Source organism: Colletotrichum costaricense (assembly GCF_030867565.1).
Source record: "Colletotrichum costaricense strain IMI 309622 chromosome Unknown Scaffold_3.1, whole genome shotgun sequence".
Classification (NCBI taxonomy): Eukaryota; Fungi; Ascomycota; class Sordariomycetes; order Glomerellales; family Glomerellaceae; genus Colletotrichum; species Colletotrichum costaricense.
In genome coordinates, this window is record NW_026848232.1 from 1,189,493 (window position 1) to 1,210,790 (window position 21,298).

At 52.4% G+C, this 21,298-nt stretch overlaps 4 protein-coding genes across 4 annotated transcripts; 3 read left to right on the forward strand and 1 right to left on the reverse strand.

The window, feature by feature from the left end:
• Positions 1–504: 504 nt before the first annotated feature.
• On the forward strand, positions 505–8,574 carry CCOS01_03204 (beta-ketoacyl synthase domain-containing protein; the record flags this gene model as incomplete). Its single annotated transcript, XM_060451390.1, has 8 exons — positions 505–725; positions 782–915; positions 976–1,089; positions 1,150–1,304; positions 1,381–1,828; positions 1,884–1,974; positions 2,037–7,704; positions 7,762–8,574. 8 exons carry the CDS (start codon positions 505–507, stop codon positions 8,572–8,574), a joined length of 7,644 nt encoding a protein of 2,547 aa, XP_060317655.1.
• An 820-nt stretch (positions 8,575–9,394) lies between these two features.
• On the forward strand, positions 9,395–13,745 carry CCOS01_03205 (uncharacterized protein; the record flags this gene model as incomplete). Its single annotated transcript, XM_060451391.1, has 3 exons — positions 9,395–9,482; positions 9,542–10,274; positions 11,138–13,745. The coding sequence occupies 3 exons, from the start codon at positions 9,395–9,397 to the stop codon at positions 13,743–13,745; spliced, it is 3,429 nt and encodes a 1,142-aa protein (XP_060317656.1).
• Positions 13,746–14,631: 886 nt separating this feature from the next.
• Positions 14,632–16,482, forward strand: CCOS01_03206 (glycosyl hydrolase family 47; the record flags this gene model as incomplete). The annotated part of the gene is made up of 2 exons (XM_060451392.1): positions 14,632–16,272; positions 16,363–16,482. The coding sequence occupies 2 exons, from the start codon at positions 14,632–14,634 to the stop codon at positions 16,480–16,482; spliced, it is 1,761 nt and encodes a 586-aa protein (XP_060317657.1).
• Positions 16,483–16,738: 256 nt separating this feature from the next.
• Positions 16,739–18,313, reverse strand: CCOS01_03207 (uncharacterized protein; the record flags this gene model as incomplete). The annotated part of the gene is made up of 1 exon (XM_060451393.1): positions 16,739–18,313. One exon carries the CDS (start codon positions 18,311–18,313, stop codon positions 16,739–16,741), a length of 1,575 nt encoding a protein of 524 aa, XP_060317658.1.
• Positions 18,314–21,298: the final 2,985 nt, after the last annotated feature.

Genomic DNA, 21,298 nt, shown 5'->3' on the forward strand with positions numbered 1-21,298 from the left:
GTTGAATCCATAAGTCCCCCGGATTGTTCCCGTACTTGGCAGGACCCTGGGCGATCGGGATGTGGAAACGCTCCGGCCGGAACATAAGCAAGCGTCTCTTCTATACTGTCGGGCCATCACCGCTTTTCGTAGTCCCGCTGCGCCCAATATTGGAGGACAGGAGGCCACTGGCAACGTGTCTATAGGATACGATGGTATTGGATAACTTGTATTGTCTAGATGGAGCCCTTCGGACTCTGGTCGAGGCAAGCATCTTCGCTCTTATCTGATGACATGGATGGACTTCACCGAGACATTGCTATTGTGGAAGGAAATGCGGATTACTCCGATCGAGATCGTTGGAGGCAGACATATGACACCTTGAGCTCTTGCTGTTTTTCTTCGTTTGCTCTTTGATTCTCCCTGACACTCTCGTCCTAGCCAAATCCTTCCCACAATTCTCCCAAGATACCCAAGCGCTATACTTATTAGTAATTCTCCTTCTATTGCCCCTTGTTACACACAATGCCGTTCATCGACGAGCCCACTCGTGCTGAAAGCACATGTCAGCCCATTGCCATCATTGGTATTGGCTTGAGAGCACCCGGCGATGCTTCTGATCCGGAGAAGTTCTGGCAGATGCTCTTGGACGCTCGCTCTGCGCGATCCGAGATTCCCAAGGATCGCTACAACGTTGACGGCTTTTACCATCCCGACCCTGAAAGGCTGGGAAGCATCCAGCCCAGGTAAGCCCGATTTCTTGAGAATCCCTTCAAACTTATCGTCTCATCGTTCTTTCAAGGCATGCGCACTTCTTAAAACAGGACTTCAAGGTGTTTGACGCACCATTCTTCTCTGTCACACCTAAGGAAGCCAAGGCTATGGATCCGACGCACCGGATGCTCCTTGAAGCAACTTACGAGGGCTTTGAGAATGGTAAGTCTATGGTGGTCTAGCAAACCTGAACGAATACCCCGTTTACTAATTGTGCGCTAGCTGGTCTGAGACTGGAAGACGTCTCGGGAACTCAAACATCTTGCTACATTGGTACCTTCACCGGAGACTTCCCCAACCTGCAAGCTCGTGACAATGAAGGGCCCTCTATCTATCGTGAGTATCCATTTCTGTCACGTCATGTTCTATTATTGCCATTCTGATGCCTCGTCAAAGATGCCACCGGTCTCTCCTCCTCCCTTGCCTCAAATCGGCTTTCGTGGTTCTACAACCTGAGGGGCTCCTCAATGACCATTGACACTGCATGCTCGTCTAGTCTGACGGCCTTCCATCTGGCTTGCCAGAGCATACGTACAGGAGAGGCAGAGATGGTAAGTGACAATTGAGCATATGGAAGCGTTCTCACTCCAGAGCAAAGTAACTGCTGACACAGAACTTTCACAACAGAGCGTTGTTGCTGGTGCCAATCTCATGTTCGGCCCAGACATGTCTATTTTGCTCGGTGCCGCCAAAATTCTCTCTCCCGAGGGAAAGTCCAAGATGTGGGATGCGAACGCCAACGGATTCGCTCGCGGAGAAGGGTTTGGCGTCACAATTCTCAAGCCCTTGGATGCCGCGCTTCGCGACGGCGACACCGTCCGCGCTGTTGTGCTGGCCTCAGCAGCGAATGAGGACGGAAGGACCCCTGGTATCTCGCTGCCAAACAGCAAAGCTCAGCAGGAACTCATCCGCACTGCGTACCGCAGAGCTGGAGTCGATCCCGCGGAGACCGGCTACGTTGAGGCACACGGCACGGGAACGCAAGCCGGCGACCCTCTGGAAGCGCGTGCTATTCTCAAGACGATAGGAGACCAGCCCAGCCGCAAGTCTGAGCTGTACGTTGGCTCGGTGAAGAGTACGTTTTCCTCCATTTACTGCCTCTTTTCAACAGTTACTAAGAAATTTCTCAGCCAACATCGGTCATTTGGAGGGTGCTGCTGGTGTAGCTGGTATTATTAAGGCTGCCTTGGCCGTCGAAAGGGGATTTATCCCTCAGAACTTGTGGCAAGTTCTACTCCCGGAAAACTTCATATCGAACATCTGACTGATGCATGTCCCTGCAGGTTCGAAGAACTCAACCCCCAGATCGAGCTATCAGATAACGTCAAGATTCCCACAACTCTCACTGTGTGGCCTCATAGCGGCCCAAGACGTGCTAGCATCAACTCTTTTGGTTTTGGAGGAGCCAACGCTCATGTCATCCTTGAAGATGCCGCATCCTACCTCCTCCGTCATGGTCTCTCAGGACGTCATGCGACAGTTTCCAAGCCAAGACTACCTCAATCTACTTCCAGCAACGCCAGCGATATCGGCTCTGAAACCGAGACCACTAGCAGCATCAGCCCAGAGGAGCCCTGCTCCAAGCTCTTCGTGCTTTCCGCGAATGATCAAGAGGGTGTCAAACGTAACGTTGGAAGGATAATCGACTACCTTGCCACCAAAACCTCTGGCCAACCGCTCTCAATGACCGATCTTGCCTACACCCTCTCTTCGAAACGGACAACTTTACCCTGGAAGTCTTTCGCAATTGCTTCCGACATCAACAGCCTTTACCAGAGTCTTGAGACTATCCCCGCCGTTGTTCGATCGTCCAACTCGTCTGTGCCGGGTGTCGCCTTTGTATTCACTGGCCAAGGAGCCCAGTACTTCAAGATGGGCAAAGGACTCTCCGTGTACAAGGCTTTCAGAGACAGCATGCTGCGCTCTGAGACGATCCTCAAGTCTCTTGGCTGCACCTGGACTTTGACCGAAGAACTGGATCGCCCCGAAGCCGAATGCAACCTACGCCGGACGGAGTACAGCCAGCCAGCATGCACTGCCTTGCAAGTCGCGCTCGTTGATCTTGCCAAGGAATGGGGTGTCAAGCCTGTCGCCGTTGTTGGTCACTCTAGCGGAGAGATCGGAGCCGCCTACTGTGCAGGCTTCATCGATCATGAGGCGGCGGTGAAAATTGCGTGGCTAAGAGGTCAGGTTTCTCAGACTGTCTCCAAGAACGGCGGCATGTTGGCCGTGTCCGCAAGCGCCGAGAGCGTCAGCGAGTACCTTCAATTCCTCAAGCTCGGAAAGGCCATCGTTGGCTGTATCAACAGTCCCAAGGCTTGCACAATCTCTGGAGACGATGCCGCTATTGGCGAATTGCAGGAGATCCTGAAGGAAGCGCAGATTCCATGCACTCGTTTGCCCATGGATGTGGCATATCATTCTTTCCACATGGAAGCCGCGCGAGAGAGATATGAGACTGCTCTGGCTGGCATACCCCACCGGTCTTCTGATATTCCCATGTTCTCTTCTGTGACAGGAAAGCTTGTCACTTCTGAGAAAATGGCACCTTCGTACTGGGTGGACAACTTGGTTTCTCCCGTCAATTTCGTGGGTGCCGTTCGTTCTCTCTTGCACCATGCGCAAGGCAAAGTCCGATCTCACGACAGATATGCTTTTGCCGGTGTTTTTCTCGAATTGGGCCCACATTCAGCCCTGAGAAGCTACCTGCTCGATACATTCTCTACTGAGGACAGGTTCTCAGACCTATCCTATGCCACGATACTACGACGCAAGTTCGACGGGGCTCACACTGCCCTGGAGGCGATGGGACAATTGTGGACTAAGGGGTGCGACGTTGACATCAACCGCGTTAACGAAGTCACATCTGACACCAACATGCTTGTAGACTTGCCACCGTACGCATGGAACCATAAGCTCTCCTTCTGGGATGAGTCCTACCTCAGCCGCGAGTACAGACTCAGAGAGAAGCCGCGTACGGATCTGCTTGGGTACCGAATCCCAGGTACTCCGGATCCTACCTGGCGCAACTTCCTTCGATGCAACGAGAACCCTTGGATCCGCGAGCACAAGGTCCAGGGCGACATTCTCTATCCTGGAGCGGGTATTGTTGTCATGGCTATTGAAGCAGCCCGTCAGCTTGCGGAAGAGAACCCCACGGAGGAGGTCTACGGATACGAACTCCGCGACGTTGCCATTGACACTGCCCTTAGAGTGCCGGACACCGACAAGGGTATCGAGGTGATGATCCAATTGCATCCTCGTCGCACTGGTACTAAGGCCGGTCCGTCTGCTAACCTCAGCGAGTTTGCTGTCTCTTCTTGGTCTGAAGACATCAAGGAGTGGACGGTGCATGCGCGAGGACTGGTCTCTGTCACCTACAAGTCGTCTCTCTCCCCGGCCATGCATCGCGAATTGGCCCTTGAGAACGAGCGCTACGCGCAAACCTTTGCCGAAGCCAAGGAGATCTGTCAGAAGCCTGCACGGAGCTTTCTTTACGACACCGTTGAGACCATTGGCATGCAGTATGGCCCGACTTTCCGCAACATAACCGAGCTTTTTGCTGGGCCTAGTGCAAGCTACGGCATCATCAGTGTACCGGATACCAAGGCCGTCATGCCCAAGGGTTTCGAATACCCGTTCGTGGTCCACCCTGCGACCCTAGACTCTGTGCTGCATCTTCTCTTCCCCTCTATTAGTGGCGAGGACCAGTCTCTTAGCGAGGCAGTCGTGCCATTCTCGTTTGACAGAATCTTCGTCTCTGCCAAACTCTCAACAGTCCCTGGAACTAAGCTTCACGGATGTTCCACGGCTCAGAAGACCAGCTACACCACTTGGAAATCCTCCATCACCATCTCCGAGGATCTCTCTGAGCCCGCGATTATCATGGACGGGCTGTCTTTGGCTTCCGTTGGAGAGGGAGGAGCTTCTCAAGCTCAAGAGACGAGGGCCTCCTGCTTCGGACAGACTTGGCACGAGGACTCTGACTTGCTTGAGCCCTCTCAGATCAAGGAGCTTGTGTACAAACGTACTCTCAAGAGCAAAGATGACGACTCTGTCCTCGACAAGCTTGAGTACGTCTGTCTAGTCCATATTCACCGCTGCCTCGCCTGGCTTGAAAGTGAGGAGGGCAAAGCTTTTATGCCCCAAGATGGCTTCTGGAAGTCCTATGTCGAGTGGATGCACGACACTATCAAGCAATTCCCACCTCTTGCTGCCAGCGAGGCAGAAGTTGAAGCCGAGCTGGACGCCGCGCGCAAGAGAATCGTTCTGTCCGAGAGTGGCGACATCACAGTGCAGATGGTCGACCGCATCGGAGAGAACTTGAGCAAGATCTTCTCTCGCGTGGTAGAGCCGTTGCAGGTCATGACCGAGGGCGATCTGTTGTACTCCTTCTACCGCGGCGCCTTTGGGACCAGCTTTAACACCAACGTTGCGGAGTACGTTGGATTGATTGCTGACAAGAGACCCGGCATCAACATCTTGGAGATTGGTGCTGGTACCGGTGGCACCACGTATCACGTCCTGGAGCGCCTCCGCAATGCCGATGGAACTTCCAAGGCGGCAAAGTACTGCTTCACGGACATTTCGCCGGGCTTCCTCTCCAAGGCAGCCGATCGCTTCTCGACTGACGCATCCATCATGGAGTTCACTACCCTCAATATCGAAAACGAACCTACCGAGCAGGGCTTCACTCCCGAGAGCTACGATCTCATTGTCTGCGCCAACGTACTCCACGCCACCAAGAGTATCCAGGAGACACTCGCTCACTGCAAGTCACTCCTCAAGCCTGGAGGTCGCCTCGTGCTTTCTGAGGTTACGATCAAGCGCATCTTCAGTGGCTTTATCATGGGCCCCCTTCCTGGATGGTGGCTTGGGGAAGATGACGGCCGCAAAGGAGGTCCTCTCCTGGATGTCGAGGAGTGGAACACTGCACTGAAACTAGCCGGCTTTTCGGGTGTCGATGTCGACATTCGCGGCGATCGCGAGGCTTCTATGGAGCCTGTCTCCTTGATCATCTCGACGAAGCCAGAGAAGCAGGTGTCTGGCTCCTCTCAATTCGTCGTCGTCAGCAGCACAGGGTCCGAACTATCTGAGAAACTTGCAAAGGCCATCAAAGAGCAGTTCGTATCCGCTAGTCAAGATGTGTCAATTGCTCAATGGGATGGGATTTCGGAGAGCCAGGTCAATGGCAAGTACTGTCTCTGCCTCGCTGAATGGGAGGAAGCCATCCTGGCCAACCTCACAGACGAGAACTGGGAGAAGCTGCGCCAAGTCATACTGGGCTCTGCCGGGACTATCTGGATCACTGGTGGTGCCGCGATGGAATGCTCTGAGCCGATGAAGTCATTGATGGTTGGTCTGTCAAGAGCCATTCGTAACGAGGACGCAGGCGTTCGGCTGGCTACCCTCGACCTCGAGACCGCTAGCAACATCAATTTCGAAGAGGCCGCTAGGAATGTCCTCAAGGTGGCGCTGGGCCACAGTCGTGGCGACGGGTTTGACGGCGAATTCGCAGCTCGCGGTAGCACCGTCTACATCCCGAGAGTAGAGAGAACTCTCAGCGTCGACGGCTCCCTTCGTAAGTACGAAGCCAAGGGACAACTGGAGCTTGTCTCGTTCAAAGGATGCGGACGACCGCTCAAGCTCACCATCAAGACACCTGGTCTTCTCGACACCTTCAGATGGGAAGAGGACGAGACGTACTACCAGCCCTTGCCTGAAGACTGGATTGAAGTCGAGGTCAAGGCAGTGGGTCTCAACTTCAAGGATGTCCTCGTCGCTTTGGGCAACCTCGCCGAGAACAAGCTCGGTGTCGATGCATCTGGAGTTGTCACTCGCGTCGGCTCAGCGGTCTCGGATTTCAACCCCGGTGATCGTGTCATGACTGCCTCTTGCGACACTTTTGCGACCTACGTCCGCTTCCCGGCCAAGGGTGCCATTGCCGTCCCTGAAAAGATGACTTTTGAGGAGGCAGCGTCGATGCCCCTGATCTTCCTCACGGCTCATTACTCCCTTGTAACCGCCGGAAGCCTGGTCAAGGATGAGAAGATTCTGATCCATGCCGCTGCCGGAGGTGTCGGTCAAGCTGCAATCATGATCGCGCAGCGCAAGGGCGCTGAGATCTTTGCAACTGTCGGCTCGGACGAGAAGAAGCAGCTCATCATGGAGCAGTATGGAATCCCTGAAGATCACATCTTCAGCAGCCGTGATACCAGCTTTGCCAAAGCTATCATGCGGGCCACCAATGGCCAGGGCGTGGACGTTGTTCTCAACTCCCTGGCTGGCGAAGCCCTTCGTCTGTCGTGGCACTGCCTCGCCAAATTCGGTCGCTTCTTGGAAATTGGAAAGGCCGATCTATTCGCCAACACGGGCCTCGACATGAAGCCCTTCCTCGACAACAAGAGCTACATCGGCGTCAATCTTCTCGATTTCGAGAATAACCCCACTCCCCGCGCAGTAGCTCTCTGGGAAGATACAGCAAAGCTCATTCACGATGACTCCGTCAAGCCCATTGCGCCGATCCAGCTCTTCTCCATGGCCGAGGTCGAGAAGGCCTTCCGTCATATGCAGGCTGGCAAGCACATGGGCAAGGTAGTCGTTCGGGTTGACGATTCGGACATGGTCCCCGCCATCCCCCGCATGCCGAGTGTGGACATTCAAGCAGACGCAACCTACGTCGTCGCCGGTGTTGGTGGTATCTGTAAGGAGATTGGACGCTGGCTTGCAGAGAAGGGTGCTAAGCATCTCGTCTTGCTTTCTCGCTCGGCCGCCAGCAGTGAGGAGAACAAGGCTTTCGCCTCTGAGCTTCAGAAGACTTATGAGGCCAACACCTATGCATATGATTGCGATGTTGGCAACAAGGCTGCCCTTCAAGAGGTGTTGGAGGACTTGAAGGCAAAGGGCGTCCCTGCTGTGAAGGGATGTGTGACCGGTGCCATGGTTCTCAGAGTAAGTCAAAGCTCCCAACCCCAGCAGGATAATTTCATTGCTGACAACTCACAACAGGATACCCTCTTTGACAAGATGACTGCGGACCACGTCCGCACAACTGTCGGGCCCAAGGTCCACGGAACCTGGAACCTGCACGAGCTCCTCCCGCGAGACCTCGACTTCTTCGTCATGCTCAGCTCCCTCGCTGGAGTCATGGGCCACCGCGGACAGGGCAACTACGGGTGCGGCAATATCTTCCAGGACTACTTCGCGGCGTACCGCCGCAGCCAGGGCCTGCGCGCCATGACAATTGACATTGGCTATCTCCTCAGCGTCGGCTTCGTGGCAGAGCATGATGAGTACGTAGACCACGTCAAGGCCATGGGCCTCAAGGTGATGCACAAGAGCGATCTCCACGGCCTCATGGCCACGGCGCTCGAGGGCTCCGAAGCGCATCCTCCGCAGGTTATGTGCGGACTCCCTTATAACGAGCACGACGACGCGTGGTACTGGATCCAGGACCAGCGGTTCGCTGGCCTCAGGAAGACTGCCGCGGGCTCCGGAGCGGGCGGGTCTGCCACTGTTTCTCTTCGCGAAGAGCTGGCTCGCTGTGGCAAGGCGGACGACGAGGCTGTGCATCTGATTACGTCTGCTCTGGTGCAGCGCCTGGCCAAGTTGATGATGATGCCCGAGGACGATGTAGACGCGGGCAAGCCACTGAGTGCTTATGGCGTCGACAGCTTGGTTGCTGTTGAGGTCAGGAATTGGATTGCAAAGGAGGTTGCGGTTGAGGTTAGTGTATTCGACATCATGACCAATATTCCCATGAGGCAACTGGCTGCGGATTTGGCTGGGAAGAGCAAGCTTTTGGTTCAAGAAGCTTCATAAAGTGCTTGATGAACGGTTTAGGTCGTAGGAGATGGGAGTTTGGAAGAGATTTGATTTAGCTTTCTTTGACTAAAGACACTGTAGGTAATTATGGTTCAGCGTGTGCATGCCCTATGATCGGCTCTAAAAGATGTTCAGAGACAAGCCAAGCATAAACAGTCTGTTGTACGAAGAGAAACGTCAACGTACAAGTTCTTGACTGCTTCTGAATACTGCTTCCAAGGCCTAGCGTTCTCGTTCCTCAAACATAGGTCTTGAGAGACCGACAGATGAAGCATGACCTACTGCTGACACTATTGAAGATACATACTTTGTTGAGCAGGGTAACTCACCGGCGTATGTCAGTGGTACTGATAGCATAACCCCATTGTGGTGATGCCCACTAGCTCCCATGAACTACTCGATACCCGAAAGATTGAGGGGAATACAGTGCTGAATGTGTCTATGAAGTAGAGTAACCTGGAAAGACAGGGTCCACTGGTAACAGGGGCTTATACTGACAAGCTTCGGCGAAGTTCATGACTCGCCCCCTGAAGACCGGGGGTCCCTCGGCGGAAACACTCTCGACAGCAGGACCTCAGCGCCTGTCACTTGTCCACGTGCTGGAAGCTGTCTATTGATATCAATGATCGTCTTTGCTTCTTATCTCAATGTTTTTTTCCAGAGGAAAGGACATTGATTCGATTGAGATCGAGTTTTAATTGCCTCTTAGTTCAGTTATCAACTTCACACCGTAACCAACTCTTCTCGCTCTTAGTCTATCATTGCTCACAACAGAAGCTTCAAACGCTCGCCTTTGCTGTAAAATAATCCAGCAACAATGGCGGCCCAGACTCCTGGGCCAGCGGCTTCAGCGCCTCTGTCCGCTAAAGAGATGAAGGTCCTTTCGTTGGGAATGACACGGACTGGTTCGTACCCAAAGCGTTGTAACTTACACACGTCTCCAGTGGACTAAACAACGTCACAGGCTCTGCTTCCATCACTAAAGCTCTTACAATCCTGGGCTTTCAGGGAGTCCACCACGGTATCCAGGCCATCTCTTCGCCCCGCGAATGGGCGCTATTTTCTCGCGCTGCGGACTCCGTGTTTCCCACACTTCCAACTCATAACGGCGCGCCCTTTACACGCAAAGACTGGGAAGCTCTATTCGGCTCCTACGAAGCAGTCACTGACATGGGCTCGTTTTTCGCCCTGCAACTCATTGAGGCGTATCCAGAGGCCAAGGTCATCCTCGTTGAGCGCGATGTCGACAGCTGGTTCCACAGTATGGACGAAGCCATCTTCAAGACTACCTGGGGCTTGCGCGCGAACCTGATCATTGATTTTCTGGGGCCCGCATGGGGCTTGAACGGCGGCAGGACTCTTAGGAAGATCCTGCTGGGATTCTACGGCGTCCGAAACGTAAAGGAGATGAGAGAAGTCGCCAAAGACCGTTACAGGCAGCACTATGCAGAGGTCCGGGCTGTGGTGCCCAAGGACCGGCTTCTGGAGTTCAAGTTGGAGGACGGTTGGGCGCCGTTGTGTGAATTCCTGGGTAAGGACATCCCGAGCGGCGTCGATTTTCCCGTGGCGAACCAGAGGAAAGAGCACCTTGAGCGCGTGCGAACGAGGCAGAATCGGTTCTTCAAGCTCGCTTTCTTCACTGGCGTGCGGAAGGTTATGCCTTGGGCATTTGGTCTTGGGGTCGTTGCAGCGGGTGCGTACGTTGCCAAGCCGACTTGGAAGCCAACTCGGTTGGGATGGGATGCACTGAATCGGGTCTTCCAGACAATCCTGAAAGACCTTCAGCTTCGGCTGAAATAGGACATCGTCCCCTTTTCACTATTTGTCTTTGTTCGGTCTATATCCTGGGATAAATTGAAGATATCGTCCGCAATTCGTCTACACATTGAAGTCATTTAGGGAGCACATATCGCAGGGATAATGCAGTTCGACTTCTAACAAGTGTTGTGGGGTCGGCTTATGTACACAGTATGTTGATTCCACCGCAACAAATTGGATGCAGGCTCACACCAAATGCAAGGTAGACTCTTCCTACCTCAGGTATCTAACTGAGCCAAAAGCCATTCGGCGACCCCTCCGACGCCTAGAGCCGAGGCCAAGCCGTAATGGAGGGCAATAATCGGCAAGACTCACCCATTTCGGCCCCACTGCTTTCTCCGCCCGGGTCCGGCGTTTGGCGGTATCCCCCGCAACACGTCAGAATCCTCCGAATGACAACATCAACTCTAATCCGCTTCAATGCATGAGACCCCTGATCGCCACATCTTGGAAGGATACTTTAGGGCTTGGCAAGCCCGACAGAACGGTCATATCGCGGCGCGGTTCCTCAGCCCTCGTTTTGTCTTCGGTCCCGATTCTGTGCCAGCTCGCTGTATTCTCTGCGGTCAGGACTTTTGCGCAAATCAAATCACTGAAGAGCTCTACTCACGTCAATGGAGTCTCATCGGGAAACAGTTATTCACTGGCTCGGGAAACAACCATCCTCAAACCCAGGGGTTACATTTGGGGTGCCTTGGGGGCAAGGAGTCTGCCATCCCTCGAATACCGCATTCATTTGCAGAACAGAAAGTGGGAGCGAGATTCCACTACAGACCTGGCCAACCGCATTCTGGCCCGACGGATCTGTGAAATGGACAAGCCATGCGATTGCCTCATCAGCGACAGCAGAAGAGAGCTACCGCGTCATTGCAGCTGACTCGTCGGACGCCAAGCTACCATTTCTGGATGAGCTCAAAGCCGATGAAGACTCCAACTTTATCTCAGTCAGCACTGGGAGCTTGAAGGTAACGTTTGCAAAGAGCGGGAACGAGATCATCAAGGAAGTTATCAATGCTAAGGGCATCACGGTTGGTGTACAAGGCAGATTGGTTCTCCTTTCCCAGGATCGTGTCTATGATCCCGATAAACCAGACTCACTTGTGAAGCACCACAGTTTCCAGGGGAGCATGAGCTCGGTGGTAGTCGAGCAGGTCGGTTCCATCCGCGCTGTCATCACCGTTCGCGGAGTCCATGTCGAGGTGCCTCGAGAATCCGAGCCGACTATCAAGACCCACGAACCATGGATACCTTTCACACTTAGGTTCTATCTACATGCCGGATCTAGTCACATTCGAATACTTCACACCATAACATACGACGGCGGGAAAAACGACTTTGTTCGAGGGATCGCAATCCGCCTCAAGGTACCTCTCCAGGAAGAAGCGGCCTTCGATCGTCATGTACGATTTTCTGGAGCATCAGGGGGTGTTCTTGCCGAGGCTTCTCAAGGGCTGACTGGAATTTGGAAGGATCCTGGGCGAGAGGTCAGGTCCGCTCAGGTGCAGGGCAAGCCTTTGCCGTCTCCTGATAGTTGGAACCCGGAGCTACCTCAAGCTTCTCTGCGCTGGGTGCCCATCTGGAATGACTTCAGTTTGCATCAACTCTCGCCAGATGGGTTTACGCTCGAGAAGCGACTGAGGGAAGGTCATCCGTGGATTAAGACCGCCAGTGGTACCAAGGCGGGAGGAGTTGTTTATGTCGGTGGTGCTAATCGCGGAGGATTGGCCATCGGGTCGAGACATTTCTGGGAACGATACCCGACCGGAATCGACGTTCGAGGCCTTGGCGCCTCTCAAAAAGACACCGAGGTAACACTTTGGCTATACGACCCCAAAGCCGGGCCCATGGACCTTCGGCCTTATCATGACGGCTTAGGTCAACAAGGTTTTGACGATCAGCTAGACGCCCTGAAGATCACTTACGAGGATTGGGAGCCTGAACTCGGGTCGCCTTACGGGATAGCGCGCACAAATGAGCTGATGATATCGGTGACGGACTCAACGCCAGATAGCAATGAGTTCTCATCACTCATAGACCTCATCCGAGATCCTCCAAAGTTATTGCCTAGCCCAGAAGCCATTCACCTTAGTCAAGCTCTCGGTACATACTGGTCTTCATTGTCGAATACGTCTGCCAATGGCCTTTCAGCCACCGACGAACGCCTCGAGTTCCTGTTTCAATTCTACGAGAAGCAAGTACAACAACGGCGTTGGTACGGGCTCTGGGACCATGGCGATATCATGCACACGTATGATGAAGACCGACACACCTGGCGATACGATGTTGGCGGATACGCCTGGGACAATTCTGAGCTATCACCAGATCTATGGCTCTGGCTGTACTTTCTGCGGACCGGTCGAGCTGATGTGTTCCACATGGCGGAAGCATTGACTCGTCATACTGGAGAGGTGGATGTTTACCATCTTGGGCGTTATAAGGGTCTCGGTACACGACATGGCGTGCAGCACTGGAGCGATAGCTGCAAACAAGCCCGTATATCGAACGCCTTGTATCGCCGCTTCTTCTACTACCTGTCTGGCGGTGACGAACGTGTTGGAGAACTTCTCGAAGAGACCCTTGATACGGATCAAAAGTTTCTGGTCCTCGATCCGTACCGAAAGGTCCGAAAGGACAGAGAAACCTACAGCCCAGATGCGCATGCAGTCGAGATCAGCCTGGGAACTGACTGGGCATCGCTAGCAGCCTCATGGCTTGTCGAGGTTGAGCGACGGGGGCCACGGTGGACTGAGGCCAAGAGTAAGCTATTCCGGTCAATTGAAGGGATTGGCGCCCTTGCCAACGGCTTTGTTACCGGGAATGCGACTTATAATCCGTCAACCGGAGCCATCTCACCACCCGCCGCAGATCCTGACAATCAAGGGGTAGTGAAGGTTTCCCACCTATCAGCAATGTTCGGGTTGTTTGAGGTGGCGGTCGATATCCTGCAGCAGTTTCCAGAGAAAGCAGACGTAACTGGGTTCAAGCATGCATGGCTAGAGTATTGCATCTTCTTCAACGCTAGTCTAGAGGACCAGGAGAATCGATACAGCCAACCTGGCTGGGGCAGACTGCAGCTAAGACAAGGACACTCTCGCTTGACTGCCTATGCGGCGAAGGAGCTCAATAGACCTGATCTGGCTAAACGCGCGTTGGAAGAATTTGAGAATGGGGATGGCTTTCGGGACTATGGTCCGAACGCTGTCTGGAAAAGCACCCCGGTGAACAAACACCACGTTCTAGAGCCCGCAGATGAGGCTCTTGGGGTTTCTACCAATGTCACCGCGCTGTATGGTCTGGCAGCTATTCAGAACCTGGCATTATTGTTAGATGAGGCAAAAACAAGAATTTAGAATGATGTTCAGGTTAGCGTAACTGTGCCACAATGCACGTCTAAGTTTCTCATATGTTGTCGACTCCGCAGTTGTCCAGGAACCTGGCATCTCTAGACGCGACGCGCATCGCCTGTAGCAGAGTGCGGCGAGCCTTTCTTGTTGATCCCGACAAGCGATACCGACTGTTCTACCGCAATAGAAAGCTTGTTGTGGTTGTGTGGAACAAATAAGGTTTTCCATGACAACTCAAGTTGAGTGGGATCAGAAACTCAGTCAAGTAGGGTCTTGGAATTCCCGGGTTCGTCCGGCCTAGAACACGGATGATCAGCTCATCGCAAAGCCTGAATGGGTGACAAATTAGCGAATGAACAGAGCAATTTGCTGGAACATCCCAACTTTCAGCCAAACGCGAGTGCTCGCCTCGTCGGTTTCGGCTTCGTCCCGTGCGTTGGTAACTAGTAGGAGAGACGTCGACGGTTGCAAGGAGATGGCATTGAATTTGAGTTTGTCCCGCAACTTGATCGAAACTGTTTCGTCTAACAAAACTTGTCGATCAGTGCACTCTAAATTGCTAGTCGTCTTGTTCCCGCCGGCAGACTTCCCTGCAACATGGTAATGCTACCTTCCTGCAACAAACGCTATCCGGCATGAAGCTCCCACGGTCCAATCTCTGAGTGTCCACAACAACGATCCGCGTAACCCTCCACTACGAATAGCCTTTGAAACTGACCGAAATTACCGAGCTATATGAAGCTCATGTCTGCCCAGGCCTCTTGCAATGAGGACAGTTTGTTCGTCTCAACGGTAGATTGGCTGCTTTATTCAGCCATACTGCGCTCGTCTGGTCACAACTTTCGAGACCCGGAAGATCGCACGATGCGCGTCTGGTGTTGATACCGTTGAGATGCGTATGCGCTCGAAGAGTCTACTTGCGCCACGGCGCCCCGTTCGCTTGGCTGTCTTTCTCGCCGCAGTTTTCGTCACAGTCTTCTTACTGTTTCCTCCATTCGAGTCTAGACCGATCCTGTTATTCCCCAGCACCAGCAGCCAGCCTGAGGAGATCACATTCCGCAAGAGTTCTTTCGACTGGGCGACTGTAGAGCAACACCACCCCGTCATTTCCTTCAAGCCTCTACCAACAGGCAAACCACTAAGCCTTCCTTCAATCCAACACGAATTCGGCGTAGGCAATCCGCATCCAGAGGCCCCGAAACGACAGAAAGCTGTCCGTGATGTATTCATCCGGAGTTGGAGCAGCTACAAGAAGTTTGCTTGGGGTCGGGACGAGTTAGCGCCCGTAAGTGCTGGGGCCAAGGACACATTTGGAGGATGGGCTGCGACACTGGTGGATTCTCTCGATACGCTCTGGATCATGGAGCTCAAGGACGAGTTTCGCGCCGCGGCCAACATAGCCGTGAAGTTGGATTGGGCCAACACATCAGCCACCAGCGTGAACATGTTCGAAACCACGATAAGACATCTGGGCGGCCTACTTAGTGCGTACGATCTCAGTGGCGAGCCTGCCCTCCTCGAGAAAGCGAAAGAGCTGGGGGACATGCTTTACATGGGATTCGATACGCCAAACCGCCTGCCAGGCTTTTGGGTCAACTTTGAAGACGCTAGGAATGGAACTCAGCTAGCTGGCACGCACGATCCGTCAGCTTCCCCGGGCTCGTTAGCTATGGAGTTTACCCGTTTATCCCAGCTGACGGGTAATCCGAAATACTTCGACGCCGTGGATCGCATTACGAGGTTTCTGGAAGGAACGCAGTTCAAGTCTAAGCTTCCCGGGATGTGGCCGAAGATGATTAATTTCAGAGAGGAACGAGTCGATACGGACAACAGTTTCACGCTGGGAGCCTTGGCGGATTCACTCTACGAATATCTACCCAAAATGTTTGCGCTACTCGGCGGCCGAGATCCATCCTACGAAAAGATGTACATTGGGGCCATGGCAATAGTAGAGCAACACATACTTTTCCGGCCTATGGTACCAGATCGGGACGACATCCTATTCGCTGGCGATGCCTTCATCTATGCTGACCGAATCGAGCACGTATCCGACGGCCAACACCTCGCATGCTTTGCGGGCGGTATGCTTGGTCTTGGGGGCAGGCTCTTCTCCGTCGACAATCACGTTGCTCTCGGTGAGAAGGTCGCGCGAGGGTGTGCATGGGCGTACGACGCGTTTCCTTCCGGCGTGATGCCGGAAAACTTCAATCTCATCCCTTGCGAGGCTCGGAAGACCGGGGACACCCAAAAGGACGACGAATGCCTCTGGGATGAGCCAAGATGGAAGAGCGAGGGGGATCCAAGGCTGAAGAAGGGTTTTCGGAATGCACGCGACCCGAGATACATTCTCCGTCCCGAAGCTATCGAGAGCATATTCCTGTTGTACAGGATGACGGGCCGACAAGATCTTCAAGATATTGCCTGGCGAATGTTTGAGTCGATTCTGAAAGCAACAGAAACAGAGCACGCACATTCAGCTATAGCTGATGTTACCGTTCCGCCGGATCAGACGAGAAAATTGGATGAGATGGAGGTGAGCATTGGCAAACGTCCCGCGACAGATCTCTGCTTTGCTTGTTCTTCATGTTTGAGTGACACGAGTTGCTAATTCATTCCTCTACAGAGCTTCTGGCTTGCTGAGACCCTCAAGTACTTCTATCTCATTTTCTCACCACCGGATCTCATTAGCCTGGACGATTACGTTCTCAACACAGAGGCACATCCGTTCAAGATCCCCAAATAAGCAAAGATCGCAGAGATAAAAAAGGACTTTGGCGATTTAGATTCCGCACATACACATATTGGTTCGGATGATGATGCATGTCATGATAATATTTAGAGGACCCTGTGTGCGACGGGATGGTTGTGAAACAGCTATAAGACTGAAAGATACAAGAAGTAAGATATAAACACATAATTCAGGCGACTCCTCCTTAGACAGTTGATGCAACATGCTCGCAGCTTGATAGTGGCTCCGCTTAGACACGTGTCTAGATACCCTAGTAGGTAACCAAGGTATCGAACCATCGAGCAAATAACTCAATCTGGTCATCCTTGGCGATAGGGAGGGCTTGGAAACCATCACCAAGCTCCATTACTGTCGCACTGGCATTGCTCGCAGGCGTCCACTGGTTCAAGCCATCTCCATTCGGATCGCCAGTCTTGATGAAATTGACCCAGTAACTGTTCATGATCTTGGCAATCTCGTAGTCCTCGCTAGTCCATGGTGAGTCGGTTCCGTAAAGATTGTTGTGAACGTAATTGATCTCGCTCATGTGGAACGCGCCCCGAGTCTGCCCAGGTGGGGCGTGATCCCAGATGTAGTTGTAGACCGACGACGTAGCATTGGCTTGCCACAACTGCGACCAGGAGAATGTTCCTACTTTTGAGCGGTCAGTCCATTGGGCGTTCTCAGCTGCCGAAGCGGTGGCCGAGTCGTTGGCAGGGTATGCGGCGAGGAACTTGTCCTGCCAAGTGCTGAATGTCTCGTTCAAGTCAGAGATGTACGTCGCCAGAGTGATGTTGAGGCCGTATTCCGCCCCGCTCTCGTCTTTCGTGTTGCCCGTCATGACAGGGACATCCTGGGCAATTCCCTTGTCCAGAGTATTGATGTAAGTGTCTGGCATGGCGTAGTAGTCGAGTGTGGCCGTGAAGTCGAATTCGGAGTTGAGGAATTCGGTGACAAGATCTTCCATCGGAAGAGCGCGCATGCATGCGATATCAGAGCAGTTCATCGAGGCCATGTATCTGCTCGCCGTCTCCATGTTCACGTCCAGACTCCGGTAGTTTTCTGCCAAGCTAGTGCACAGGGGGTCGTGGGGGTCGCGGACACCAGACTGGATGATGGCACCATGGAGAGGAACGCCGTGTAGAGGGCCGTTAAGCATATGGTAAGTAGCCGCCGAGCCGGCGGACTGACCCATGACTGTGATGTGGTCCGGATCACCACCGAAGCTGGCAATGTTCTCATGAATCCATTTCAAAGCGACAAACTGATCCAGCATGCCGTAGTTACCCGAGCTATTCGATCCAGCGGTGCTAAGTCTCTCCTGGTTGAGCTCAGGCGTCGCAAGCCATCCGAAAGACCCGGTGCGGTAGTTGTAGTTGACATATACAACGCCCTTGTCGGCGATGCCTGCTCCGTCGAAAAGCGGCATCGCTGCAGTCGAACCAGCCGGATAGCTCCACATGACAACAGGCAACTTGGCATCAGTCGAGTTTGCTGCGCTCCATACGTTGAGGTTCAAGCAATCTTCGCCAACGGTGTAGGCATCTGTTCCACTGCCCACGGCAGAAGGGCAGATACTGCCGAATGACTTGGCGTCGAGAGTTGAGTTCCACGCGACGATGGGTTGAGGAGCCTTGAAGCGATTGCTGCCTGCGGTAGAGGCGGCAAAGGGGATGCCCTTCCAGACGGTGATATCTGCCCAATTATCAAGAGACATATTCGCCGGAGAGCTATTGAAGGCCGGGTAGCCCTGAATCAGTCCATATTTCGTCTGAATTGTATCATCGTAAAGAGCTGCGCTTGCGGCCTGAGCCAGTGCAGCGCCGATGACGGTTTTTTGCACCATTGTTGGTAAGTGGACGAAACAGTCCGGGAAGTCAGGAAGAGTGTAAGAGTTGAGAGTAAGAATGGAATGGGTAGTGGTGAATCGGGAACCGTGATTCAATATATGTTTCACAGCAGATAGTGCGGTTATACATATTTCATTCCAAAGCTTCTACAGCATTTGCGTACATGTATAATTATGGCCACAAGACATGGCTTTTCGCTACGCTTGTAGCCAGGATCGGTGTAGCCGTCTACCTTAGGTTCAAAGCTCAGAACATGGCCTATGGGATGATGGTCCCCAACGGATATAGCGGCTTTACTAGCATTCCGTTGACTAGAATTATGGCTGAGTCTTGAACGCCTGGGGTTGCATTACGCGGCGACAGTGCTGGCGATCGTCGCCTCCCCAGCTTTCGTAATCCTCGTCTAAGTCGTCGTGGGGCTGTTCCGAGAAAATACCACCAAAATGTTCAATGTGCTCACCACAGAACGACCCATTCGGCCGCAACTACGTGGAACGCGGTGAAAATAAGTAAAGTAGCACCGCCGAAACCGAATCCGAAGCTTTTTCGAGATCCTGATGTGATTTTCATACCATAGTCGTCCTGGAGCCAGTGAGTGAGGTAGGTTGGGTTTACGTCGCCCAATGACATCATGTCGCGTCTAGTCGGCGTTAGTTGGCATTGAAGCAGCACAGACATTTGCTCCGAGACTCGTAGTAAAGAATCACACACATGCAAACGTTAGCTTGCGTGAGTTCAGGCCTGATCTGATTCCTGGTTTTTAGCCCACGGGGTTTCCCATCGACTTGTATGGTTCAACTTTTGATGGAGGTCGTTCGCGAGTGAACGGAATTTGAAGAACTCGTCCTTGCTCGAGTGGGGTAAATGATGTGAGGACATTAAACTGAGCTCCTAAATCAGTTGATTATGGCTATTATAGTCCTAACGTCCGAGCGGTCTATTGTATGGTCGTTTACAAGAAGCAAGCGAAATGCTTCATGCTTTGGTGGTAAACTCCAGCATGTTTTAGTGCCTATGGTCCTCGTTGTGCAGACACAAAGACTAAGGTAGGTCAGCCGGGACAGGACATTTTGGAGAATTACTTATTCGTGACTTTGAATCCTGTCCTCTGACTAGAGTGCTCAGGTCACCCACAGTGATGTTGGCACTTACACCATCTCTACCCCTTGACCATCTTAGGGAATATCGTTGATAACGCTGAGTTCATGGGTAAGACGATCGAATGGAGTAGATGTCGTTCAGGCAATTGTGCTTCTAGAAAGTCAGTCTTCTATATACGATGAAAATTACATATAAGAACGATGGCAACACTAGCAATACGTGAGATAAGTAGGGCAGATAAGGTATCTAAGTAGTAGGGTAGTCTAACGTAGGTGATTTAAGTTTTGGTCCGGTCAAAAAAGCCCCGAAACCTAATTCCTTGTTTGCTGCTATGAGCAACTCAACATCGTCTGATGGGCAGACAAAACAAGAAGGCGTCAACCTCATTTAGTTTTCTCTTTCAGATCACATGTGCATCGTATATAAAGCAAAAAAAGCCTCACATCTCGATGGCCTACTTATTCGCGTTTCATTCGCATGTACCTTCAGTGCTTGAAGAACTTAGAAGTCACATTTTATCATACGCCCAGAGATATTTCCCCGAAAGTCTCTCAGTAGTGAAAATAGCGTGCTGTACGATGGAAAATTGAAGACACATGTACATTACACGTACATCAGGCAGAGCAGGAAACGCAACCGATACAACCGAAATCCCGGTCGACAGAGCTCTACTAGCTGCTGTAAAAGTTATTCTCAAGATATGGGTGTCTGGTAGCGTGCATCTGCCTGAACTTGTTTCCCTTCTTATCTACAAGAAGGAATTGAAATTAGGATGCATTACTTATAGGTAGCGTTACTAGCGTTCATGAAACAATACGCCAGGATGTAACTGCTGTTCATGTTCGACGTAATATAAAGCAGCACGGCTTTCTATCTTGTGTTTCCTTACTGCACAGAGCAGATTATTAAAACTACAGTTGTTCAAAGTATCCATGTTAACTGTTTCTTCTTTACATATTTTCTGTAGAATTGTAACCGAGAGCCATGACGTGTTTTTCTCAGCGTCATGCCCAAAAGATCCTTCTCCCAGCCTTTCTAAATGCAACTGGACTCTAGTTAGGTCTTATGTTCTCCATGCATCTGATCGGGAAGGCATTTAGGGCAACGAAGGCCGACATCACTGATCCGCTATCATGACCACCATCCTCAACCTGCATGATTGAGTCCTTCCATGATCCATCAAGGGAAAGCAGCCAACATTCAACTATCTCCCGGTCTGCTTATCATGATAATCAGCTCATAAAATGGCAGTGGACAGATCGCTTCCAGAATCTCTAAGAGACCTTCTTCTTTTGTTGTGTGTCTCCGATGCACGAGTATGAGCTTTCACGTAATGGAGGGTGCGGTTCTGCAGAATACGAGCTGAACAGCACAACAAGACTTGCGAAATTCTAGCATCGTTGAGCTTGGCTGTTCGGAAAAGCGATTTGCCCGCGCGGGGAGCACGGTCGAGTCAGGAGCGGAGGTGGAGGTATTTATCGCCAAGAGGAAGCCAAGCAGAAGCCAAGAGACAATAAGAAATGAGCTGTAGCATTCACGTACCGCGCCCAGAAACTAGTTTGATTTCCACAGGCTTGTTGTTCCCCTCGCAGCTCAAAAGCCGAGCCAAAGAAGGAAGGTCTGTTGGAGTTCCTAGGCTAATATATGGGGAGAAGCACAGCATGGTCTGCTGTTTTCGGAAACCATTTGTCGCGTGTTTTTCTGATGGTTTGCCGAGCCAAGGCAAGGCACTCAACACGCGTGAAGACTTGTCAGGAGGGGCAAATTGAGACCTGGGACATGTTGTAAGTCGAATCTGCTGAACTGATCAGTCGCAGCCAGTCGGCACACGCATGGTTGCTTTCTCGGCAAAGCTACCTTAATGGCTTTAAGGTACCGAG